The sequence below is a fragment of the Emydura macquarii genome, unplaced genomic scaffold (genome assembly GCF_026122565.2).
Source record: "Emydura macquarii macquarii isolate MOO-44397 ecotype Brisbane River unplaced genomic scaffold, CSIRO-AGI_Emac_v2 contig_1230, whole genome shotgun sequence".
NCBI classification, from domain to species: domain Eukaryota; kingdom Metazoa; phylum Chordata; order Testudines; family Chelidae; genus Emydura; species Emydura macquarii.
In genome coordinates this window covers 18527280-18555034 of record NW_027131367.1, presented here as the reverse complement: position 1 = coordinate 18555034, position 27755 = coordinate 18527280, and the positions used below count along the sequence as shown (strand labels likewise).

The 27755-nt window shown below is 44.2% G+C and overlaps 1 protein-coding gene across 1 annotated transcript in view; it reads right to left on the bottom strand.

The window, feature by feature from the left end:
• Positions 1-11930: 11930 nt before the first annotated feature.
• The window catches only part of COX10 (cytochrome c oxidase assembly factor heme A:farnesyltransferase COX10), a 139947-nt gene continuing 124122 nt past the window's right edge, over positions 11931-27755 (bottom strand). Inside the window, exon 7 of the mRNA XM_067547700.1 lies at positions 11931-14362. Within this exon, the coding sequence (XP_067403801.1) occupies positions 13956-14362 (407 nt within the window). The 3' untranslated portion in view covers positions 11931-13955. The remainder of the gene's footprint in view (positions 14363-27755) is intronic.

Here is a 27755-nt window from a genome sequence, read left to right as displayed (position 1 = left end):
CCATTAACTGGTTATAGCTTATCTTCGTCAGGGAGCTGGTAATGAGCCGTAGTGGTAAAAGGACAGTATAAGCAGTGTCTCCTTAGGAGGGTTTGCTGGTATAGTTATAATGGTAAATGCTTTCTAGTGTAGACAAGATGGATACAGGAAGGGAGAGGAAACTGAGGTACCGAGAGAGGAAGTGACTTGCCTAAGGTCATACAGCAGAACTAGAAATGGAACTTAGGCCTCCTGAGTCATAGTTCAGCGGACCATACTGCACGCCCATCCTTTTTGGGATCACTGTCTCTGCACCCTACCTACCTAGTCTTTGCTATTTCAGCTGTTGTGTAAAAATTCAGAAACATCTCCCATGTACGTCTGTGCAGGCACTTTAGATCTGATTCTATTCCCCGAGCCAGTGATGGCCTCTTATAAGCTGTGGTAAAAAATACAATCCCAGAAGAAAGATATTTTCTCTCTTTCTAACACATGTAGCGAAGCGAGAGTTGCAGAGGACAGCTTGTAGTCTAGGAGAGGGCTGCACTATATCAGCAGCTTGACTATAGCAATTGTGACAGCAGCTTCAGAGCAAATGAAATTAGATGGGAGACTCCGCAGGGTCTGTTTATAAATCAATATTATAGGCAGCATTTGTTCAAGAGAGGATGAAAACTGACGTGTCTTGGGCCTGGTCTACGCTGACAGCAGCAGTTGGCGGGAGATATGCAAGCTACCATCCGGTCAATGCAGCCTTACGCTTTTCGCAGGGGTGGATTTACTGCGTTGACCAGAGGGCACTTCTGGAATCGATTGAGCGGATCTCCACAGCCCGCTCAGTCGATCCTGCGGCATTGCCAGCCGCAGTATAGACATACCCTTAGTCGAGGATTGTAGTGTATTTAGTGACATAACTACTATTCCTTTATTTTATGCACCACACCTTTACATTTTTAAAGAGTCTGTTGTCTGCAGAGACAGGCAGCCATTCTGTATTCAGGTCAATGCTGGATACACACACACTGTGCTCTCTCATGGAAACTTAGCTTTTGTTCTTCCTTTTAAAGGCCCTTCTGACTGAAAGGGTCTTGTTGCTCCTTGCATATGTAGAAACATAACCAGGCTAAAACCAACAAAATGGCACAGAATGATGTTTTTGAGCCCATAAAGCATTTACTTATATCTTATACAACTGAGCTTGGCTTTTAAGACAAATTGTTATCACCAAGATGCAGCTACAGAGAAATCTGCCTTAAGCAGCTTCTCCAGGGAATGACAAAAACTGGCTGCTTGATGGAGTTGGTTTCCTTGCAAAAGTGGAGCAGAATGATCTAGTGTTTGTATTGTAGTAGTGCTTGCCGGCTCACCCACCCTGTATTGATTATTAGTTATGTATCCTGCCTGTGTCCAGTGTAGGTTTGAGTGATATGGCTTCCCCCACTTCCATTGAGAGGCTATTTCACAATGAATGGTGTTGAGCCCAAACACTCTTTTTCTCAATTTCATCTGGTCACTCCCGGGGTTGTGCTCCCTAATAAGAAACTATTTATGTGGTTTGGGAGCCGATGCCCTTTTCTAGCCACAGAACATCTTCATTTCAAAATGATGTATATTTTTGACTGAAATTGCTCTTCGGTGCTTGGAAGCGGAAATTGGAAGCTCCTTATCATAGATGACAGTTTCCTAACTCAAAGTGTTGCATCCAACATGGGGGAATTCTGTATTAGGCCTCACCTTGACAGATAAAGAGGATCTGGTTACAGAAGTAAAAATGGTAACTTAGGTATAAGTGATCAGGACTTGATCACGCATATAATGTGAAAAAAGACCCCACCAGTCTCTCCCTCTCTCTGTCTCTCTCACACACATACAGGACCAGTTTCACAAAGCTGAAAACAATTGACCCAAATCAGCCGGGAGAAAGAATTTAATCAGAAAAAATGTGAATGATGATTGGAAATTGTTTAGGAACACTTTATTATATAACCAAAAAGCCACAATCAAGGAAGGTCACAGTGATTAAAAAACCCCCCCACCTGGTTTAGAGCGGAAGTGAAGGCAGATATAAAAACCAAACAAACAAAGAATAAATGGAAGAAAGAGGAAGCAGATAGTAATTAGTATAAATCAGAAGTTAGGAACTGTAGAAAATTGATAAGAGAAGCAAACGGACACAAGGGGAGGTCTATGGCCAGCAGAGTTAAGGAAACTAAGAAGGAGTTTTGCAAGTATATTAGGAACAAAAAGAAACCTAACAATGGCATCAGTCCATTACTAGATGGAAATGGTAGAATTATCAGTAATAATGCAGAAAAAGCAGAAGTGTTCAATAAGTATTTCTGTTCTGTATTTGTGGAAAAAAACAGATGTAGTCATGTCATAATGCTCTTTCCATTCCACTAGTATCTCAAGAGGAAGTTAAACAGCAGCTACTAAGTTAGAGATTTTTAAATCAGCCACTAGGCAGCGTCACAACTCTGCCCCTACAAATGACTTGCTTTGTAGCATGTCCCACAGGTCAGCAGACTGGGTGAGCATGGACTAGGGTGAGAGGAGTTGGGAAAGGGAGATGCACCACAGAGGGACCCTTGTGGAGAACTGCCTAGGAGTCTCCTTGTCTCTTGTACCAAGGGAATTCCAATGCAAGTTCTTCCACCAATTGCAAGTGCAGTCGCATGGTAGTGAAAAGAGAGCTGTCTCTTAGGTAGGATGGCCCCAGGACGTTCAGGACTTTGTGGATCAAAACGAACATGTTAAAATTAACCCAGGAACCAGAAGGCATGCAGTGCAGGTCGTGTTACATTGGACAAGAGAACTGGCATAAAAAGTGAATGCAAATCCCGTTCTTCAGAATTCACTGCCAAAATATATAGAGGCCTGGGTGGTCCTCGGGGTGGAATGGCATGGTATCTCCAGAGGTAAGGTAATCTGAATGCAGGAAGATTCCGTCACAGGCGTGGAAGACATCATGTAGCTTTTAAGTGACTTCCCACCTCTGACCAACTTCTGAGGATGGTGGGCGGGGAGGGGAGAATGATGTAGATGGGTACATGTGGCAGTACATGTTTCATCAAGGAAATGGCTAATGGACTCAGACATTACTGTGTCCTATATCAACGTCTCAGCGTATGTTCAGCCAATGGGAGTTGTTCTGATGATGTAATGCTCCTCCCTGGTGTCTCATTGGTTGAGAGGGGGTGTTCTTTCTGAAGCATAATGGAGATGCCATCATGCACATGTACTAGGCGTGCTTTTCATCTCGCTCAGCAAAGTTAAAATCACTGTTTTTTCTAATTTGCCAATGAAGTTTTAATACTTATTTCTCTAAACGACACAAGCCAAATTCACTGCTAGCACAATTCCACTGACTTCAATGGAGAACTGTGTTTAAGGGGCTCCAAGGAGGGACAAGTAGAAGTGATGTGATGGAACTGAGTAAAGGAAAATATAGGTAAGCTGTCAAGAGTTTCCTAACAGTGAAATCTATAGACCATGGAAGTTTCCCATAGGAAGTGGTAGAAACCAAAGTGTTTGAGTCATTTAAAACAGAACTGGAGAGTAGAACAATCCAGGATTGGCCAAAGGGAAAAGCCTAGATGACAGAATACTATTTTACCTTCTCTCATTTCTCTGGCTTATATTGCTTTGTCCATGGACTCATTTCCATGCAACTGCATTCTTTTCTTGTCTTCAGTGCGATGTGGTGGTTCTTGTTTCTTCTGGACACACTTCAATTCCTGAGCCAAATTCTGTCCTGGATTTCAATGCCCACTGCAACCTCATCGGTTCCTGTCCCTTCCTCACTGTCTGCATTAGCCTCCTTTTGGGTCTTCTCAGCTTCTTTACTGCATTCTTAAAGTTTCATTCTCTGCTTCCATATTTACAGAACTGTATACAGTTAGTCAGCTTAATTTGGGAACAATTACCGGCTCCTTCAGGGTTAAACCTATGCGCTCCAAACTCTTGAAGAGATAAGATGCATTTGTAACTCAATGGGGAAAAATAGTTATGAATGGAAGTCACCAAGTCTTCCAAAGATCTCTCAGGCTCATTCATATAGTGTCTCTGCAGGAATATTATAATGGTAATTAGCACATTATGAAACATGTTTCACCGATTCTTATTCCCAATAACTATAGTGTGCATGTACATAAAAATGTCTGTATACACAGCGCACATATAATGCACATTAAAAGATAGTGGTTTTTGCAATCTCCTGTGCAAGGAACTTGCTAATTGTTGCTGTTAATGATTTAACAATCTCGCCTCATTTTCGGCATTACCAAGTTAAAAAGCTTGGCCGCGAATAACCTCCTGCCTCACATATTTCCCTGATAATTACAGATTAGAAGAGACTAATTTTTATTTTTGTAAAGCTGTCGGAGATCTATGTTTGTTAGTATTGTCTCCTAGGTTGCCAGTTGCATAAATACATCTGTAAACCCCTTTGATCTCTAAGTGTAATGACACAGATTTATCAAATGTTTGCCTTTCTCTGTCTCTTTGAAAAGGCTGATTTATTGAGTGCAGCTCCTGCCTCCCTTCCTCTCTTGAAATATGAAGTGTTTGTGAATAGCCAAGGTAATATTTAATATCCTGCCAAGAACCCTTTGCACTTCCTAACAAATGAACTACAACCTAACCAAATGGTTCACATCTGTTTAGCCTCTTCTCTCTTTAACTAAACAAATTAGCATTAGAATACCTGGGAGACATGCAAAGTCCCCTTCTAGGTGACAGAACACAGACAATTATTAGCAAGGGGAATAACTGCACTGAAAGGATCAGGCATGGATCCAGCAGATGTTTTTACATCTCCTGCAGCGTCCATGAATGATCTGCACCGCAGTGGATGTGCTGCCGCACTCGTTTGAAGTAGGCCGGGGAATCCATTCAGAACCCCCTTCTGAATGAAATTAAAGGCAGTGGCCTAATTTGGTTAAATGTTGCATGCAAGCCCCTTCCAGCAAAGATAGTCTTGCACTCAGAGGTTAAAATAAAGAACCAGCCACCACTTCTCCCACCCATTGGATATGATTATTCAAAACGAAATCCTCTACGTTACAGCTCAGCTGGGGAGGGGGGGGGGGGGGATGGGACGACGACACGACCACCAGCGAGAATTTTGAGTTCTTGGTTTTTAAAAAATCTCCTAAATCCTCACCGTGCGATCTAGATCTTGGATCTCAGTGCATCGGGACACGCTTTTATGCTCATACGCCGCTGCAATGTGTCTAAGAACAGAGAGTGTAGGGTGGTCACCTGGACAATGGATATTTCTTTGGAGATAAGCAGGCACCCAAATGCATGTTGCTTCAGTTTTCCTGCTGATAAGGAATGGTAACTGCTTCCTGCCCAACAACAGAGTACAACTACTCATGCCCTGACTATTTAGGAAAAGAGTGTGGCCCAGTGGTTAGAACAGGGGGTAGATCTCAGGAGTTTTGGGTCCTATGGCTGGCTCCTTATCCAAAATTGATTAAATCACTTACCGTCACTAGGCTCTGATTTTCCCCTCTGTAAAATAGGGTATAACACATACCCGTGTCCCAGAAGTGTGATGAGTGTAATTAATCTTAGTGCTTTGAGATCCGTGCCTGAAACATTATAGAAATGTGTAACACTCTATCTGCAGGCAATCCCAAACTTGGCATCCATCTGAACCCATCCAGATATTTGTGTTGTCCACACTGCTCTTTAATTTAACTCCCTTTCCCGGCAATCATTCTGATCAGACAGACAGCTGTTGCTAACCTACCAGCTAGGGTATTGAAGAAGAATGAGATGATGCAGACAGACAGATTCCTTTGAGCTGAGCTCCCAAGTGAGGGGATTTCACTGTACGAGATGCAGCCAAGTAACATTTAGTTTTTAGCTGGCCCAACACTTAGCTTTTGTTCTTTAAAAAATTGGATTTATAAAATTTAAAGCCAGCTGAAACCTTTCCCGTAACATGTTGTTAAACAACATAAACAAAGGCCAAATGAAAAGTGGTTTTAGGAAGAAGTCTTCCGCTGCAGCTTTTCCAACCCAAACTTCGCAGCGCTGGGCTAGTGCATGAGAACTAGCAAGTGAAAGTGGCTATAAACAAAGGCGAGGAATCTATTTACTTCTTTAAAAAAAATTCTGAGCTGATAGACATGTAACAGGGCCACAGGCAGAACTCATGATACAAAGTGACTTAGATTGTTCCTGTTCTTTGCTGTTTTTGAAGCAGGGGGTTGTTATTAAGGTAGAACTATGTTTATTTCATAAAATTGTGTTTCTTATCCCACCAATATCCCCTTACTTTGGAGCAAGCGGGGCAATTTCAGGGTAAACGAACTGAAGGTCTTTAATGTAAACCTAGAGTAGCGAATGCTGAACATGGCCGGTAGAGGCTGACAGAGACACTCTCTGCTGGGGCCTTTCTCCTTCGCTCAAGACCCAGCAGCCTTGTCTCAATGTCCCCTTTTGTGGAGGCGGCCAGGGGTGGCTACAGCAGGATGCTACAAGTACCATCCCCCGCAGTGAAGGAGCAAGAGGGACTTTGGTGCAAAGGGAAAACCAGATGGCTTTGGTCAGACTGAGCAATGTGGAGGGACGGGGGGAGGCTCGATCGGAGCCCACCGAAGGCGATGGGAAGACACTCACTGACTTTACTGTGCTCTGGAGTGGCCCATTGGCAAGGCATGGTAGGGGACTCCCCATCGCTCCTCATCTCTGGCCCTTACGCTCTAGGGCTGTGTTACCTTTCAGGGTGATTTCCCACAGAGCCAGAGGGGAGGGGGCCCTGACGCTGCCCCTGCAACGGGACGGTGTTGCCGGGGAGCTGGAGGCAGGGCCGCCCAGGACTAGAAGTGTGCAGATGGCAGTGGCTTCTTGCAGGTCCCCCGGGGAGGCTTTTCCATGAAGCAGGGGAGCAAACTCCATCCCCACTGGGATGACGGGGAGGATTCTCCATTGGGAGGATCCCTGAAAGTTCCTTCCCTCCCCCCCTCCAGCTGGGGCTCTGTAAAGCGGGTGGGGTCAATCTGGCCCCCCCGTTTTCCCAGTCTCGCCATTTACTGCAGCTCCCCTTTGGGGCACTCTGCAGACAGCAGGCTCCGGGTTCTTGCGGGCTGGGGGAGGCAGTGCAGGCTAGGGCGTTGGTTTTCAAACTGCGGGGTGCGCCCTGCCCTGGCAGCTGCCTGCTGCTCTGCCCCTCCTCCCTTCCAGCTGCCCTTTCCCTTTCATCCACCCATGTTCCAGCAGGCTCCAGGGCCGTTCAGATCTGTCGAGCAAGGTGCTATTCAGTTCTCTTACCTTCTTTTGCTTGCTTTTGGATGAGGGAAACCTGACGGGTTGGTAGCGGAAGGGTTACTAATAGGTTGACTAAAGACCACCTGTTATGGGTCTCTTCTGGGTAACTCACAGGACAGCTCTCCGACACAGACATTAGTTTTACTTTAACCTTTGCATTTCTCTAGGTCCGAAGGCCACTGCAGCTGCTACTCCATCACCCTCCCACACAGAATACCAACCCTGAGCCTGGACTCGGCCTCGGAGTGGCTGGTGTGCAGGGCACTCAGTGGGGCTGGAGCATGCTCAGTGCGTTGAGAGGGTAGCAGCACACTTCTAACAAGCCCGAGGCCTGGCACCCCGGGGTCCTGGTCTGTGACTGGGGCTCCTCGGTGCAATCACAGTACAAATAAATAATAGAGCTAAGATGCAGCGTAAACAAACAACTTTGTCCCACTGCTAAGAATGGCCAAGGTCAGCTAAATGCTTGAGAGGACAGAGGGGTCTTGCACTCCCGTCCTGCAGCTCGCCAAGCTCGCACTCTGGCAGACCCAGAAACCGCCCCTGCTTCCTGTCCTAACGAGGGCTAGTACCTGCCGCAAGAACAAACCAGCCAGTGACCACCTATGACAACCGCGGGACTCTGTCGTAGGCACTTACACGGCCCCTAGGACTGTCACAGTGGAGCATCTTGCAGTCAAGACCCCAGTGAAGTGCAGGCGTCTCCGTTGTACAGGCAAGGACGGGAGGTGCAGAGACTAAGTGGCTCAGCCCAGAAGCTGTGGTGGAGCAGACAATTGAAGGCGAGTCTCCTGAGTTCCAGACCTGAACCATGGGTCCACCCTTCCTCTCCCAAGGAAGGGGTGTGACTTCTCAGATAACCGGGTCTCAGTGGTGTAGGGCTTCACAGACCAGCTCGTCCTCTGTTTGACATGATAGCTACAATGCAGACGGCAGAGAGACGGTTTCCTCACATGGTCCAGCCAGTGAGCTACAACCTGGCTGTGAAGGAAGGACTGGGAGGACTGAGGAGGGTACAACCCCCAAGGCCCATTCAGTCCTCGCCTGCTCTCCTGGGAGTGTCTCCAAAGGACCAATGGGTGCAGTGCAGGGGTTCTTGGGATGATGACTTCAGAACTGGCCTGAGGTCTAGCAACTCAGGTGTCCTATTTTACTCCAAAATAATAATTTGGCAGAGAGGGGCTATGTCTGAACGGGACTCTTCTAAAACTTTTCCAAGATATAATTACTTTGGATCAAAAGGCCCTAATACATTAGTTATTCCAGTCGCACCTAGATGCCTTTACATCAAATCAGGACCCAGTTGTGGCAGGCACTGTACACATGCATAAAAGAGGAGTCCCTGCCCCAAAGGACTTCCAAATCTAAATAGCCACGACAGACAAAGGGTGGGAGGGAAAACAGGCACAGGAGAAGTGGCTCACTGAAGGTTGCACAGCAGGTCAGGAGTACGGCTGGGACTAGAAGTCCGGTTTCATGGCTCCTAAGCCAACGGCAGCTCCTGGACCATGCTGCTTCTCAGACTGGCTCTTAGCAAAGTTGCACAGTAGTTAAAATACCCCTGGGGACAGGCTGCAATAGTTATTGCTACCAGCAGCGGGGCTGCCCCAGCACGAGAGCCATGAGGTGTATAGGGAGGGAAGGGAAGCTTTAAGAAGAACAGTCTAGTGTAGACCCAGCCTGTATTGGACTCTCTACATCTCAGGACTGCTGTCTGGCTCACAGGAGGTTGCTAGTGGCAATGGTAATGATGCGATTAGGATCATTCCAATTTCCAAACCTTTTCTGGTCAAACGTAGACAGACGTGTTTTGTGTAAACATCGATGGCCTGGCTGAGTGAGGCCGCTGCAGGAGCTGGGCGAGTGTGACTGTGTTACTCTGCTGGGGCAAACTCTGTCCAAGGTTTATACAGGAAGTAGGAATTAAGAACATGGGGAAAATCAGAAGGGAAACAGAAGAGTTGTGTGTGAAAGGACTGAATTTCCTCAGTCATTCTTAAGTGATGTATAGGCCCCTCCCACAACTGTGTCACTTTGCCAGGATGGCTGTCATCGTGTGAGCCACCAGGCCTGGGTATGTAACATCTGACCTGCTTTCTCAATGCTCCGCTTCTCTTGTCGGAGAGCTCAGAGCAATTGTATACAATTGAATCAAGTGTCCCAAACAGTACGGCAAGGCAGGTGTTACGCTGAGCTTCAATGGGGCCACACAGCAAGTAAGTAGTGGCATAATCAGGAACAGAACCAGAGTCCTGGCCCTCAGTACCCCTGCCCTAACTACTAGATGATCAGAATGGTCCCTTCAGGCCTTAAAATCGATGAAGGCTACACATATTTTTAGAACTCACTTATTTCTTCATGTGCCCAGCTCCGCTTGACGCTGCTCTTGATTTTCCAGCCCTGTATGCTGAATACAAATATGAATATTATTTTTACACACTAACTCAGGACACTGAGATTCAAGATGACAAGGTGTTTATGCCTTTATGTTTCCCCAATCCTGGGATAGTCCTAACTGCTGGGCTGCTCCCTGACTTCAATTAGAGCCTGCTGCCCACAACCTCTCTCCAACTGGACCCGCAAGGTGCGTTTTAGGCAGGCATACTCTGGCCAGGGCCCTAAGGCTAATGCCACTGCAACTCTTGTGGAAAAGTACCCCGGGAGCCTTAAAAACCAGTTACTAACTTTCTGTAACTGTTGTTCTTCAAGATGTCTTGCTCATGTCCATTCCAAGTAGGTGTGTGCGCACTGCACGCACAGTCACCGGAAGGTTTTTCCCGTTGGTATCCGTAGGGTTGGCTCTGGAACCCCTGGAGTGGCGCCTTCATGGCGCCATAGATAGGGCCTTGCCGACCCCCCGCCTCTTCAGTTCCTTCTAGCCATCTGGCTCCGACAGAGGGGTAGGTGGGTCGCTCTTGGAATGGACACGAACAACACATCTTGAAGAACACCAGTTATGGAAGGTTAATAACTTTTTTTTCTTCTTCGACTGCTTGCTCATGTCGATTCTAAGTAGGTGACTCTCAAGTGGATCCAGAGGAGGAGAGGTGCTGGAGAGCGGTACTGGGGAGATGGCAACCATGGCATCATAGCCAACTTTCCCCTGGACAGCACTGGGTGCTTTTTCAACACTGATGGTCTGACATCTGGAGCACGCTTGCGCCTGGGAGGGGACCGCAGTGCTGTGTTCTCTATCAGCTCCCTGGCCGCTTCAAAAGCCTCCAGCATGGAGGAGAGCTGTAGGGTCCTCCTCGTGGGTCTCCCTGGGCAGGGAATCCAAAGGCACCGGACTCATCGGATCCCTTCCTGGTACTGTGGCCGAAGATGTGGCACTTGAGTGGCTTGATGTGGGTCGCATGCTCTCACGCCCTTACGTCCCATTGCTTTGGGCGTTGGCGAGTGTCCCCCATTCGTCTTCCTCTGCTTCTTACATGGTACAGGGGAATGAGAGCAGTGCCAAGTCCGGGAGGCGTCCCTCAGTGCTGGTGATCCAGGATGGTGCTGGAGGTCTCTAGACACAGTCTTTCTTCGGTAGGGTCTCTCTTACAGACACCAATGCACTCCGCACTGAAGCCGATGTACTAGTTGTCGATTCGGCCGGGCTCAGCACTGAGTATGGTCAGAGGGCAGCCTCAATTAGGATGAACTTTAATCTCTGATTCCTCTCCTTTGTCCTCAGGTGGAATCCCTCTACTGCAGATCTTACAGTAATCCCTCTACTGGGTCTTCCGGAGACACTTTAGATAATTGGTATGGGGATCATTCCTGGGCATAGGCTTTTTGCAAGCCCCACATGGTTTAAAGCCAGGGGAACGAGGCATGCCTTGGCCCTGGGGAAGAGGAGGTGATCCGATAAGCGGGGTCCTATATAATTAAACTAACAAACTATTTGACTATTTACAGGTATCAGTTCAAACAACCACTAGGAAGACACTTGCAGAGCAAGAGATCAATGATCCAGTGACCATCACAGGCAGCAAGAAGGAACTGAAGAGGTGGGGGGTCAGCAGGCCCTTATATATGGCACCATGAAGGTTCAACTGGTCCAGGGGGCTCCAGAACTGACCCTATGGATACCACTAGGGAAATAACCTTCTGGCGACTATTCATGCAGCACGCACACACCTGCTTAGAGTCGACATGAGCAAGCACTTGAAGAAGAAGAACCCTCAATGGGTTTGTCATCGGAAAGTAGCACAGTGCTCCTCTGCCATGCTGGGGACATGCTTCTAAAATGGCTCAGTGGGAAGAGTGCCACCTACTGAATCAGGAACGCCAGCTTTCCTTCTTGTTCCCCGTCTTTCTGAATACGCCCTCTCAGCGTGCCAGTTCCTTCGACCAAGCCATTATTCCTCGGAGTTCCACCTAGCCCACCGCTTGCTCTCCAAGTTCTTTGTGTTAATAGTTCACAGAATCTTATTTCATTTTGCAAAACACTGCCAGCTTTTTCCACTCACCACTGGATTCCCATTTTCAATAGAAGCATTTTGCAACGTAAAAACATACATTTCCCATCCATTCCCAATGTATGTAGGGCTTGATCATACGACAAGTGTTACTGCTACAAGGAATGCTACGAAACCAGCATAAAGCAGCTCTTGTATTGGGCTAAACAAAGTGTAAACTGCTTGTCAATCCTGTACAAGAAATGATATCATGCACTCTATTGCTCTTGTACAGTATGTGCTTTATTGAAGAACAAATTCATACATTTTACAAATGTAGAAACTGTACTGGGTTGTAGACTATATCCAGGTATTCCTATACAGTGTTCCCATAGGAAACAACCTGAACACAGTGGAGAGTCTATTTCAGATAACAGTGCTGAGATCCCTGTTACTGTTTATCTGCAATCACTTGAGAGAGGCAAGCATCTTACGTCTGATTGTTTAAATGTCATTTAAAACACCTGATTCTGTTCTCATAGAGCACTGTTGCCAACAGAGACTGAGGGCAATGGAGTCACTTCTGATTTACACCAGTGTGATTAAGACCAGAATCTGGTCCTGCACCGTTAAAGGATGCTGTCAAGTTTTTATGTTGGAGTGACACTGGCAGACTTGTGAAATTCCTTGAAGGGCTTTACTGGATATCAGGTTAGATAAAATATTCCGTTTCACCACTGGCAGAACTCACCATCAGCGAAAGCTCTTGGATCAGCATTAGAACGGACCATGTACATATTGGAAAAGTTTTAGGGCTTGTCTACAGTAAGGAAAATACAAGTTATCACACTTGTTAACTAACACAATGTAATCTATAAACTAGTCCCCGTCTACACAGCCTGCTGTTGTGTTTAACATCATGTTAGTAGATCATGGCTAAACATATAGTGCACCCCGGGCTAACCACGACCCACTAAAATGACAAAAAACACGCCAATGCTTGTCTACACTGACTGTCTTACATCACGTTAATTAACACGTTATAACATGACACGTTTTCCTCATGTGGCCAGGTCCTTACAGTGAACTTGAGTTACGCTGGCTGCAATTTGAACTTGCTGAGTTAGTTTTTAAGTTCGAACCGTAGCTGGAATTAAACTGGCTTTTCCTCAAGAATGAGAAAATGGGATCCCCGCCGCTAATGCGCTTCACAGTGATCTTCGCTTGGAGCCACAACTGTACCATGATACTTACTACAGTTGTCACATTTCTTAATGCAAGCTCAGAACGCAACGAATTACAGGAAATGCCCCACCAGCAGACAGGTTCTTCCACTCAACAGGTTGGCACAATACATTAGCATATAAAACCCCTCAAATTATTGGATGCTGAGGGTCCTATCCGAGCTGATGTCAATCAGCAAAGCTCCAGTGAAGTTGACATAGTTATATCAATTGATGCCAGTTGAGGAGCTGGCCCTGAGCATTCAAGCTCTAAAGATTTCTCACAAAAAGATCTCTAGCCCGGGTGAGAAATTCCTCTGTGATGGAATACAATAAAAATTGCTACGAGTAGCTGAAAAGCATAGACTAGGGAATATCTCCATCCAGTCGGAGTCTGTTTAAATGCTAACGTACTGTGTGTTGTATGATCTTTGCAATGCTGAAGACATAATAGAAAACACTCTAGGTTCTCTGAAAATATATGAAAGTGAATTTAATCCTCGTGAAAGGTGCCAGATTGACAGTCCCGGAAATTGAAGCCCTCCGTTTAGCCACAGAGCAGGGATGGCTTGGACTGCGGCAACGCAAGCTTCCCCCTCACAGCCCTGCCAACGTGCCTCAAGTCTATTCTGGGAAAGAATACCCACGCACAGGGAACTAGAGGAAAGCTCAATAACCCAGCAGTCTCCTTCGCTTTCTCTCTGATTGTCAGTGATGGTGGCCAATTGTGGGGGCGGTGTTTCTGCGACCTGCTCATTTCACTCATTCACCAAACTCATTTCACATAGGCTAGCAGGAAGCCATAATTTTTCACCTGGGCTGGATTTTAATTTGTGACCTACGACGTGAAAAGGGCTTGGATCCCGCTGACCAAGCCCACGAACCATTTGAGTCCCGCAAGTCGCTCCCTCCAAAAAGAAATAATTAAATAAAGTGGTGACTGGGCACAAGGGATTTTCTTTAAACACACTGGCATAGATTTTGCCTCCCATAATTAGCGAAAGACCCTCTGCTTGACAACAAAAATAGGTGTCATTAGCTCTAACTGACCGTAAGGCAACCTGATTTCCATAGTATGGCTGTGATTTCAACTGAGACGCTCACTTTTGTCGTCTTTTTCTAGCAGGGATTTCTTACACATGAGCATGAGCAGCAGAAGCACTGGTAAGTGCCACAGGCTGCAGAAGAAAAGTTTCCTGGAGCTGCTGCGATCTGCATCCCTGTAGAACCGAAAGCCGAGGTAGGAAATGTACAGGTTGATAGGGAGTGAAATGAGAGGAAAGGTCCATGTGGTGACATTGAGGATTGGAGCCATTGTTGAGAGTCCAATTAAGGCCAAGCAGTGACGCAGAGCAACCCTCCTGCACATCGCGGGGTGGGTGACGGACATCATGCAGTATCCTCCTCGTGAGTAATCCTCTCGGAGGCCCCAGCTCAGGGCATTGAAATGAGGAAACTGCCAGGAGAAGAGAATTCCTCCCAGGAGCAACGCACCTGCAAACGGAAGGGAAAGGGAACATGCATTAGAGTGCTCATCCACACCACAGCAAAGGAGCACCGCACACAACACTGCAACACCTTTGTGGCGCGTGCCCATCCCACACAAGTGCTGCCACTACGGAGCTTACGGCAACTGCCCCTCGCCCCCATGGAGCCCATCACTCATAAATAACCTCTCACACTCAAATGCCATGAAGATGTCAAGGGGATATTCTCCGTTTATCAGCAATTGCAGGTTTTGGAGAGTTTGGGGGCGCGTTTTAACCTGCAAACAGTTTCTTCAAATAATTTATTTCGGATTTATGAGATTTCTGGTATATTTGTCACCTCGGTATCCAGGCCCCAGTTCAGTCTCCACCCGGGGATGTGCTGAAACGTGAGAAGTTTGGCAGAAGAATTTTTTCACAGTCTCTAGGACACAATCTTGTCTCTCTCCAATTCCCTAGCTGGAGCGCCCAGAGCAAGAAAAACACAGTAGAAGGAAGGAAGGAAGTGCGTGACAGGATAAGAAAAAGCGATTAACAATGTGAGTCCCACTCACCAGGGATGCAGTGAGAAAAGGAGCCTATGCAGGGAACAGGTCACATCCTGAATACTGTGACACCAGCGATGCCAAAGTAATTCGGAGGCTCAGCTGGACTTTTTTGTGAAGACTGCAAATTGCTCACAAGCGCAGAGGCTTCCCAACTGCTTAACCGTTTACCCTGGGGTGGCAAAGTACAAACATGGCAGAACTGAGCAGGAGGCGGAGTCACTGGGAGTCTGCATTGACTCCAGTGGGCTTTGGAATGGGCCATACACGGGCGGGCCCTTCATCCACACTGATCGCCTGAGAGCGTTCCACCGGCACAGCCATCTTGAACCTTGCCTGTTGTTCCCTTCTCTTCTATCCCCCTCCACTACAGGCTTGATATCCTATCTGCATGTTCCTATCTCCATGTCTTTGTCCTTTCTGGGAATGACCTCCCACTTCCGAGCCCAAGCTACCAGCCCTTCTTGTTCATCTGATGGAAGCAGAACCAGGCTCTAAAGTCAATGGCCAGATTTGGCTTCAATCGCAGGACGATCAGGTCCTTTACTCCTTCCTAAAAACTCCCCTCTTCTCTGGAGACCATCAGGAGTGAGCTCAGAATCACTGAATTCCAGCTCCACAAAGGGACTTTGGGAACTACGCCCTAGATTTACATATCCAAGTGCCAGTTTTAGGTCCATAAAACCACTAGGGCTCCCTAGGCACCTACGTTTCTGCCTTTGAGCATGTGCTCTGCTGCCTCCCTCAGGTGTCTGGAATCTGGATGCCTCTCTCCCACCTAAGCCCCAGCGCGATCTATGAACTGGGGAAGATAGGGGGAGGAGTGCCAGCTTTGCCTATAGGGCTGCAGCAGGAGTGCTCTGAGCACTCTATTCACAATCCAGCAGCAGGAGTAGCACAGTCTGGTGGTTACGGTACCCAGCCCGGAGGTGGGAAACCCCTGCTCCAATGATTCTTTAGTTATTCATCAAAGTGCATTAGGTTTGCAATGCCTAAGTTATCTCCTCCTTTTAATTTCTCAGTGGTTCAGGTTTTCTCTGTGTCTGTTTTGGTTGCAGACTCCTTGGGTCTGGGAATATCTATCTTTCTGTCTTGTAGAGCTCAGAGTTCTTCTTACCCAAATAATAAGGGCCATAGCTCATATCACCTCAACCAGTGAGGGGATGTCATTGCTACTCAGTCAAAAATCTAAATACGAGGCAATTTTCTAGCTACCTATAAAGATGCCTTGAGAGACAAGGTGGGTGAGATAAAGCCTTGTATTGGATCAGTGAGAGCGACAAGCTTTTGAGCTTACACAGAGCCCAAACATGAAGAAGAATTCTGTGTAGGCTCAAAAGCTTGTCTCTCTCCCACCAACAGAAGTTGGTCCAATAAAAGATATTACCGCAACCACCTTGTCTCTCTAATATCCTGGGACTGACACGGCTACAACACCACTGCACATAAGATGCCATGGCTGTCTGAGCACTTGTCTCATGTCTTTTTTAAATTATGAATACGCTTTTCCATTTTGTGAGTTCCATGTCCCTGGAAGCTGCTTACATTAAGTACGGAGACAAGGAAGGACTTCCAGAATGGGAGTTCAGATCTTTGGACAGTGTAGTTAGCAGGAGAATTACAGGCAATTAACCTGTAAACATGGGCTAAGATTTTCACATGTGATTAGTGATTTTGGGTGTCCAAACTGAGACACTTGAAAGGGGCCTGATTTTCAGTGAATGCTCAACACTTTCTGAAAATCAGGACCCTTTAAACTGATGAGCGGGGCACCCAAAAAACCACTAGTGACTTGAAAATCTTGGCCATGGCACACAAAAAGCCATTTTCAAAGTTTAGTGAGATACAGGATTGATGCTGCTTTATTGAAATCCAAGCAAGTTTCTCCACTGACTTGAATGGCAGCAGGATTGAGCCTGTAAACAGTGTAGTATTTGTATCTTAAGGTTTTTCCTATTCATCTGAAACACTTGCTTCCAGAGGCAGGATACCAGACTTGATGAACCAATGACAATAATACTTAGCACTTACACAGGATTTTTTTTTAATCTTCAAAGGGCTTTACAAACATTAGCTCATTATTTCTCACAACTCCCAGGAGATAAATCACAATTATCCATCGTATGGGGTAACTGAGGTAGGGACAGAATCAGAGCCAGAATTAATACATGCAAGTTGTTTCTGGTTCTCCTCTCTTTGATCTGGTATGACAAGTCCTATGTTCCTGTGCCTTTGGTCTGTAGTGGAGTTTTCACTTATGAAGTTGTTCAATCTTTGGTATGCAGCCAACCTTAAAAAGCATACAAGACCTCAAACACACAGGAAACCGTAGTAATTCTCTCACTATAACACTACGTTTGCAATTTAAAAAAAATCATCTTGAGGCAACTTTTACACATAAACAAACCAGCCCGAACTACTTGAGACTTAATTCCCATTTGCAAAGACCTGGTTTTAGTGTGAAAGCCTTTGGAGTTTTAAACTACTTCTATTACATCACTACTTCAGAAATAACGGGTATTTTACAGAGAAGCTAAACAATAAACCAATTTAACAGACCATTATGGGGATTTTAACTGATCCAATCCTGGAGCTGCATTTCCTCGATTTCACTGGCGATCCTTTTGTTAGTTTTCCACATGCCTTCCTGACTTTGTTGGGTTTCCAAAGACTTTAAGTCTCATGTACATGCTAACTTAATTGGAAAACAAGGTATATCCCATTAGAAGAGGACATACTCCGATGTCAAATGAGCCCTGGCTAGGGACATTACAAACGTCCAGCCAATGACCACATTAAAAGACTCATTTAATTGCTTGACAAACATTAACTATGGCACAGGTATATCAGTGGTGTTTGTAAGCAATGGTATTGCACGATGGACTATAGCTGAAGAATGAGCGGGTTCGTCAGTCTATTGACTGCATTGGTTTCTCTGTGGAGCTCTTGATAGCTGTGAACCTAGGTATAACTAATATTAATGCTCTCTCTCTATGGAGTTTAATTATGCAGAGATCAGATTAGCTAGTTCACATCCAGAATACATTCTGTTAGCATCTTCTCAGAGTTTGCCAAGAGTATGATCCAAGGCCTAGCTGGTTCATGACAATTATAAATGCTGCTGGTTTTTTGTTTTTTTTAAAAGAGTTTGTGAAAGCCAGAGCTTAGAATCATCAGTTTAATACCAGAAATCCCCTGGCCTTCCTAAGCTCCATTGGTTTCTCTGTGGCCCTGGTAATAGCGGGGAATACAGGTATACTAATTTGTAACCCTTATTAAATCTTTCAGCTTCTCCACAGGCTTTATGAACTCTGAGCCCAAATTTACCTGACTCTCAAATATCAAACTCTTTTGGCTTCTTTGCAGAGTTTCTAACAGTCACGAGTTCAGGAACAGCCCATTTATGACCATCACAAATTCCATCCACTTCTCCAGGTGGTAATACAAATTCTGCCGATTTGGCGGAGGAGTTTTGTTAGATTTCTGAAACTCCATTGCCCTCCCAGTTTTGTAATCATTTATACCAGTGTATAATGTGACCATTCTGACTGGGATCATTTCAGTTCTCACTTTGCACTGGTTTAAATGATCACACATGATATAGGGCAGATGAACATTAGACTTCAGTGTCAAAGATTGAACTGTTAGCAGTTTTCTGACTGCTTTAATTTTAAATATATTCTAATGGCAATAATACATTTCTTGACAATATAGCAAGCTGAGACACCTTTTGAATTTTTCTTTTGTTTAAGTGAGATACAGCCAAAACGTTAACTGTTAACCAAGTTATATTTCCTGTCTGAAGAAAGGGATACTGTTGCTTGTTAAGGTTTTGAAGTTCCATAAAAAAACCCTTCCTCCATACAAGAAACAAAATTGCAAAACAGTTCACAAAACCTCACGGTAAGTAATTGTAAGGAGTCAAAGAAGTCTTTGGACAACATTTCTGAGTGATCAGTGATTTTGGGCTCCCAAATGGACACACCCCGTAAAGGGTCTGTTTTTCAGAAAGTGCCGCGTACCTGTCCTCTGAGAACTGGCTCTTTGTGTTGTCACTTGAGCACCCAAAGTCAAGTCAACCAAAATCACTAGTCACTTTTGAACATCTCCACCTTTATTTATTAGTGTCTATGGGATGTGTCAGAATGACATTTCTGGATTAATGTTATTTTATTAGTTATTTGTAATTCCGCAGTGCCAAGGAGCCCTAGTCATAGACCAGGACCCCATTGTGCTAGGTGCTGTATAAACTCAGAACAAAAAAAAGATAAATCCTTCATTTATCCCCAGAAAAGGGACAGTATAGCTACAAAGGGGCAAGCCACCCACAAACTGCCCCATCATTGTGCTTCAATGATCATTTGATGGAGGGCCCAACTCTCAGGTCACTAGCATAGTTCAGTTTCTGGGCCCATTCAGTCTCTGGATTCTCGGTCACTACAAGTAACAAGGTTTTTTTATTATGTGAATATCTGTGGAGTAGGATCTGAACTCTGATCACGGATTCACTTCACATAGGGCACTGAACAACCATCAGATGGTAATAATGCCTGGTCAGTACCAACCAGGGCCCTCGCTAGATTCAGTGACCCAGGCATGAAAGGTTCTAGTCCCCTGAATAAGGAGAACATAGTCTGTTCAGATTAGCTACAGGAATATTGAGTTGCGTGGCTAAGAGGAAATGTCAGGAAGATAACACAACTGCAGCATTATTTTGAACAGACACTGCTTTTTTTGTAGGACAACTAAGAGAAGTCCAGACCCAGGTCCTCACCACTCAGTGAAAAGCATTGCACATTCTGGATACTGTGTTTTACTTTAATATCTTGACAATATTACATTTGTTAAACAGTCAGTTGAAATTCATATCTTGCATTTTCATTGATTTACATACAAATTATACACTATATAGTGATGATGTCATCCACCATCACAATGCAGCTGCCTCTGGGGTTAAAAGCAGCAACTGTTAAACAATGCATAATAGTTTAGGACAGGAAGAGAAGAATACTCTCTGCAGTTAACTTCCCCCTCCATGACCAGAGGGAAATTTCTGAGGGCAGGCTCTTGCAGAGGAGGGATTTGGTCAGGACATCGTTGTTCGCCTTCTTGCTCTGACAAAAGGTGCATGAATTTTAAGAGATCACAAGTGATCAGGACCCCCTGCTCTGTCTCATTTTAAAGATGATACCTTCAGCAACACCGTGTCCCTGAGCATTGCTTAAATACTGACTCAAAAAGATGGAGGGGGCCACTTACTGACAGGAAAGTCCACTTGCATGAGGTGTTGCTAGTGTGAGAGGTGCCCTGTCTAATTATTGACCTAGTCTGGCATCAATGGTAGCGCTGCAAAACTTCTGATGACATTGTTTCAAATGGCTTTGTCGTCATTTGGGTGTTTGCGTTATAATCCCCAAATATGTTTTCCAACAACGCCTTATTTCTTGTACAAAGATTACACGGAAGAGGTATAAGCTCACTAAACACAATGCAGCTCGTGCAACATGTGCCAGCGAACCGCACTGGCTAAAACCAAAGGGATTGACATCTCCACTAGAATGCGTTGGCTTCACTGCAGCACAAGGAAACAAAGTCATCTTAGGAGTATGGAGACCAAGACATGCATTACATTCCTTAAATGCACTGCGAGCATGAACAGCTTATTCTCTACTCCTGCCCCACTCACTGCTCTTTTGACTTTGCCGAGAGTCTTCTATTCCTTTAAAGCATGGTGGTTTGCAGAACACTGGTTACAACCGCAAGCCCCAATTGGGGCAAACAGGTGTTTTTTGTCATCAATACAACAACAAAAAAGGGGGTAAGTGTGATCTGGAGGTGCAGCTCAGTATGGACTTGGTCCCTTTTCCCTCTCTTTTTTGGCCCGGCATGTGTATGACTGGGAAGTGGCCAACCAGGCATGTAAAATAAACATAGAATGGTTAAAATATCAGCTCCAAAACAGATGTTGAAATCTTACTGCATTTCCCAAAGCTGGTGTTTACTGCCTTGGCAACCTAAGAATGCTGTTTTGCTTAAAGCACAATTTTAGTAATTCTTCTGCCTTGAATATGTGAAGGAATTTTAAAATGATTTCCAGACTTTGGTAGCTGACTGACACATTAGGGGAAAGCACTGGCCTTTTGTCTCTAGGAAATTGGGTACAAGTTTGGCTTATGTCAGAAGTGAAAAGGTTTGGAAGTCTAAGCTTAGCTTTTACTGGACTGTAATCAGAAAACAACCCCACACGGTTCTCCTTGATATGACACAACTGGCTCTTCTTTCGTTAAAAGATGCTGAACAAATTACTCCTCTCCAGACAAGGTAGATTAGAGCTGGGAGACTTGAATTAGTCCAGCTGCACCCATATGACTATGGGTAAACATGATTTTCCAGGCTTTGTATTACTCACCTTTCTTAATTAATCCTAAACTATTTGCAGTAGTCCTGCCTGATTTCTACCGAAAGTTACACAAACAGAAAAGGCACTTGATGTTTCCTGAAAGACATCTTTTATCCCTTGCTTACTCTCAGTTTTGTGTGTGTTCACAGCCAAAGTTTAACATGCTCATAGGAACTTTCCTCTGAGAATCTGTCAGTGTGAACTATTGTGGGTCTGGAGAAAGATTTTAGGATTCAGTTATGATATTTTGTCTTTCACCATAACTTATCATTCACGAATGAGATTCACTGTAATATCCCCAAAATGTACTCTTCTGAGGACGAGGGGATGAGCAACTATGATTCTTGGATGGATGTGTAAGCTGATTCCTAAAGTGGCATTATGTCAGTCTTCAAACACATTGGCTGTGCCATCGATCTACTGTGTATACGCTATACAGGCATAACTAATACACACACAGACACACACACACACACATTCAGTACTGTACAGCAAACATATCCCATACATCTCTAGACATGAGATCATCTGCATCACAGCTGGCTTGCCTTGGAATACAGATATTTTTCTCCTTTAACCTGATGGCAGAATTTTCTTCTTGGGAGGAAGAGGTGGAACTTGTGATCCTCTCCCCTCAATTAGCTTCGGTGAAAGAAAATAACTGTTTGGGGTGTGTGAGTTGGCCTGCGTCATATTATCTGTATGACACGTACAAAATGTTGCATGGAGCGTTTTAAAAATAACATCACTTAGGAAAAAATGCAGGCTGCCGTTTAATTTTCAATGTCCACTGTTCTTTTCGGGTGTGGGAGTGGGATTATCTTCATACAATATAAATCTCCATGTGTGACCATAGAACATTCCCAAGCATCAAGGCATCTCAGAGTTGTACATTCAGAAGTCTTAGCCAGACTAACGGGTGATATAATTCCACTGTATTTCACAGCTCTAGTATTTCTGCAGTAGTAGCATAGTAAGCCTTCAGCCGGCATTTTTTTCTACTACAAACAACAGAATATGCTATTGATTGTGTCAGTTGATATGTGAGCGGCTGAGTAGCCTTGAGAAGAAAGAAATGTATCCCTTCTAAAGCTTGCTCTTGCATTTATACAAGGACTCTACCCCGCACACAATAGGGCTGACTATCAATGTAGCCCTACATGGCTCTACGCTCCAGCCTCCATGTTCACTGATAATTGTGTGCTTTCAAGGTTATATGGTTATGTAAACTAAGGGCAAGGGGAAAAGAATCCAAAACCAAAAAAGCTTCATGGTCATGGGTTTCAATAGCCGTTTCTTTTGAAGGCTGGCACAAAGGATTTGTGGAACAGGACTGCTTCAGTGGTGCAATAGACTTCTGTGCTGGAGTAAATAAAGAGAAGGGAATGCTGTATCTGTCTATGAACTGCAAATAGAACAAAAGGCGGATCTTAAATATCCACTGGAAATGGGAAATAAAGGTAGCAATGAGATTTCTACCTTGAGGCCTTCTTTGGGACAACCTCAAAAGGAAACAGTCCCATACATTTCTTCGGATGTGTTCACCATGTGTCTATAACATCTGCATGTGTATGTGTATATAGACACACATGTTTTACATTACACACAAAGTATACAGCAGACCCACACACATGCTGCTGAAGGCCTGACAGTTGAAATACCTTTCAATGTGGGTGCAAGCCGACCCTTTGCTTGCTGTGGAAGACCTGGATTAGAGAGGAAGACTTGGGTAAGTGTGGAAGAAGCAGTTGGCCATATTGTTTGTGGATTCTCTGGCAGTCTGTTGAAGGTGTTAGTCAAGACCCCTTTAGAAGGAGAACAATGACACGCTCTTTTGATTAACCTTAGCTAGCTTTATTGTCTTATTACCTCAAATGTGACCGTGCGGAGTAACGAAATGACTGAGGTGTTCAGAGGTGCAATATGTTTAGGGAGTATCTGCAGAGGTACTGTTACTCAGAGTAACAAGTACTATAAACCTCCATAGCTACACATGGGGTTATAATCAAAGGCACTTCAGCCTTTCTTTGCAGCTACCAGGCTGGCTTACTGAAGTCAATGAATCTTTACTGAATCCTGCTGCTGCTTTGGTGCCCCCTACTGGAAAGTGTGGTTCACAGTCTGGGGCACTGGGGCAGCTGCCCCCCCACGGTTCAATATTGTTCATCTGGAAGATGAAAGAAAGCACTGTGCTGGTAACAGCTGTGCATGATGCACAGAACTGGGATAACGGTGAATTTATTTGACGTCAATTTCATCTTTCAGACTGAGTCAGTCCCCAAAGGTACCTCCATGTTGAAATCACCACTTCTTTTGTGTCTCCCATGAAGAATAAAAAAAACACAGAATAATTCACTGACTTTTGTCTTAAATTTAAAACAGCTGCCTACTAGCACTGCCCATCTGCCTCATTTTTTACCCACACGGAGCACACACTTCTGGGCCGCCAGCTTCCTATGCTCGTATGTCACTGACATTAATCTCTCTACCTCTCTATGAAACAGAGTAAGAATTCCGTCATCTTGTCTTTGAAGAGAAGTGACACCCTAAGAGACTTGGTTTTGATAGAGAAGACCCCAGCTAAAACCCTCAGGAACATTATAATCTAGTCTTCCTGTGGGCACCAGAAATTCTCACAACAGATCTGCATCCATGTCAACAGGCTTTTAAAAATATCAACTGTTTAGTCAAAAAGACAGTTTGAAAGAGAGAAAAATGCTAAGGGCCGTAATGTTTATTTCACCCACAATTATGGCTTTGCCTTACCTCTCTCCTCCTGGCAGATGAGGGCTGTATGGGGAAAGGTATTAGAAACTGTCATTTGTCAGGTCATGCTACAAGACCCCTCTCTCTCCTTCTCTTCTCTTTTTTTCTTACTAAATCCATCCATCTGCCAAACGTCACTTGCTGATAAAAACTGTCCATTTTAAAATCCCCACTTGTAAATAGATGTTGGCTGACATAATTAATGTCTACCATACAACACACTTTGAATTACAAAGTAAAGGCAATTTAAAAATCATCCTCCACATGATTACCATTGATACTCAGTCTATAAATTCCATAGCCCCAGGAATTATTTAAATTTCTGAAAATGAATGAAAATCAGTACAAGATGTCTTTCAGGAAAGAGAGACCAGAAGTGGAGCATCTGAGATAAACTAAATAGTCTCTTGAGATAAACATTCCTTGGTGCAGTAATACCTATGGCTCCAGGCCACCATGGGGCTACAATGTCTACTATACTGTCAAAGCTGTTATCTGCTAGGCCACCGCCACCTACTCAGAATAAATCCCCTTAACTGATAAAGCACATTAAGTTGAGGACCCCTGCTTGTCACGTCTATCTAACTGGGTGGTTTCTATGAACGCTGTGGCACTGAACTGCTCTGTTCTAAAGCCTGAGTCGGTTTCAATTGGTTGGGATCAAGCCACCACTGCATCGTATATGGAGTTGATTGAAATGAAAAAGCTTAAGGCAGCTAGTGACCCTATGGAGGTTGGAATATTCACTATACATTCTATTTTGCAATATTTGCTAATTAGGGGGGAAAATCTGTTAAAACTGACAATGAATATTTCTAGCAAGAGGCAAGCAGAAGCATGAGCGTAATTTAAAACACACATGTGACTGTTCTCTTTTGTGCTAAAGTAAATAGCTCTATGTTATTTCCTATAGACATCGGTACTACTGAACAAATGTAAGTTCAACAGCCATGTGTCATGAGCAGAAGGAGTGCTTAATGTGGGTCTCACCCAGAAGGAGAATCTAAAACAGAGAGAGAAAAGCTGTTCAGCTGTACCAATGCTTTCCTCTGACCTTATCCTAACACTTACGACCTAAAACAAATTGTATTGGTTTGCTGTGATTCTCCCCTTCATCCAAGTGAAACAAGTCACTTCAGAGCTTGGCTATATTAGACAAACAAATAACCTTTTATTTAACTGGAAGTAAATAGCACCACAAAGCAGAGGGGCTTTCAAGAAAGCAATTGTGGCACTGCAAACCATTGTCTGGCAGCCACGCTATACATAAAGAGACCAGATATGTGACGGTGAAATCCATGTGGTAAGTGGCATTTATCATATATCTTTGACTACCTCACCTGCATTCTGCTCAGCCTACCTTATGTTCACATTCCAAAGCTCTCAGCTGTTTCAGACACACATGATTTAAAAATACCAACTTTCCATAGAAATGTTTCCTTCTTGCTCCTTAAATGGGTATTTTTTCCCTTCAAATTACACTGGTCCAAGATCGGATAGGCATGGTTCATTTCATCTTTAAGGGCTGACCTCTCAAGACCCATCAGGACTAGAAATGACAGTGACAGGCCATTGGATGTCCTTTGTAAAGCACTTTGAGATCTACTGATGAAAAGAGGCATACAAGAGCTAGGTATTGTTATTATTGGAAATAAGAGAATCCCAGACTTCGAATGGGACATGCAACACTTGCTTCTTACCTTGGAAACTGCTGAGATACTGGACTTGAAAGTTTTAAAGTGCATTTATTTTGGACAATAAAAACAAAGTTGTAAATGGACTTTGGAAATAAAAAAAGACGGGTCAAATCTGAGGCTTTTGGAACTAAACCTGATTGATTTTCTTTACCTCTGCTAAAGTCTAGAAGTTATGATGGCTGTTTCAAAAATTGCCTTTCAGCTCCAGAACTGCAATCTAGGAAGTGTCTTAAATTATGGCAAAGGAACAACACCATCTTTCAGAACTAAGCACTCCTGAACTATGCCAGTGACATTTGCTGGCCTCTGATATACGGAAGGGGGGCAGCGACGGCTATACAAGTTTGCCCCCTAAGGAGGGAAATGAAAGAAGTTCTACCCTTAATGACCACCTTTGCCATAACTGGCAATAATGTGATTGCTTTGAATACTGGTGCTGGAGTAGATTGCAATGGGAGAAAATCTACAATAAAATGTAAACCCAAGAAATCCCAGTGAAACGGCGAGTAGCTCTCTTTTCATTAGCTTTCTGACTGCCCTGCTTTTCACATTCTTCATTGTTACTCAGCTGGATAGTCAATCTTGTTTTTAACAAGGTGCAAATGTATTTTCACACCTTTACCTAAAAACTGGGTTTGGTCTGCTAGCTAATTACACTTCATTAATAGGTTCCATGACCGTGGTTATGTAGGTGAAAGAGAATGGGTGCATGTACACACGTACAAACCTCTTACAGTGGTCCAGTCCTGTAAGGTGCTGAGTAATCTCCACTCTTTCGCTGGAGTTGAGGGTGCTCAGCACTGGAGAACTGAGCTTGGAGTGCAGTGGTTTTTCTACTATCAGTCTAATTTTGTTAGACATGACAGAGTGAATGAATTAAAACCAACATGCCAAGCAACATGTGCAGTTAAACTTTCAACACAGTTCTGGATTCGATCAACATCAGAATAGATTATATACAGTGGCAATTCAGTCTGATTTCCACAGCAAGTACTAACGTACCACAAAAGATGAATGGTTTGATAAGGACTTTGCATGGATTTTCAGTATTCCCATTTAGAATTCTGGTTGTTGCATGCAGCGTATGCAAAATCTTAAACAAGCCAGGTAGTGTTTATTGCATGCTAAACAATTCCATAATCTGCATCATCCTGCAAAACTGATTTACATAAAATAAATTAAAAATTATTATTATATTTCTCAATGGGTCTTTTAGCTGAAGTACGAGAGTTTCACTTGAATATAACAAATCAGTAGTACTTTTTGGCTGTAAGTTCCTAGCTAGCAGGAAAAACAAGCTCCAATTGTCTCAGAGTTTAGCTTGTTTATATGTGGCATAAAATAGTTCAGTTTTACTTAAAGAAATCTCCACACTCAGGAGGGGGGAAAGGGAACAGCAAGAGTTTAAAAGGAGGCAATTAAGCAATCTACCAATAAATTAACACTTTGGGGTAGTTTCTGGCAAGTGGTGAGACAGGGGTACACATGACAGGACTTCTTCCTGCAGAAACCCCCTCCCCCCTGCCACAACTGAAGACAGCCGAACTTGATCTGTTTCTATCGTGAATTTCTATAACATTTTGTTCCATTCACAGCCCACATGCTGAGTCAGTGCTCTTCATTCTGATTTTTGTTCCCAGACAGTCTTAGCATATATTCTATGGAACTCACCCTGCAACTGGTCTTTTGTCTCTAAAGCCCTCTAAAGAAAGAATGACAAGATCTCTGCTTATTTCTTCAGTCCGAATACAGTACATAATAGCAAGTTTGCCAACACAAACAAGTCTTTATTAACTAAATGGAATACAAACCAGTTTTTGTAGCACCGTGCTACAATATGTATTGCATCAGCCTACCCTATGCTAATACCTGTGCTTAAGGGAAACCAATAGGCCTTGTCTCCAGGTTATTTTCAGCTGTCCCACATGCAGTAATGGCAACTGCCTGTCTCTCTGTCTGTCTGTCCAAATATGAGACTTATATTTTATACTC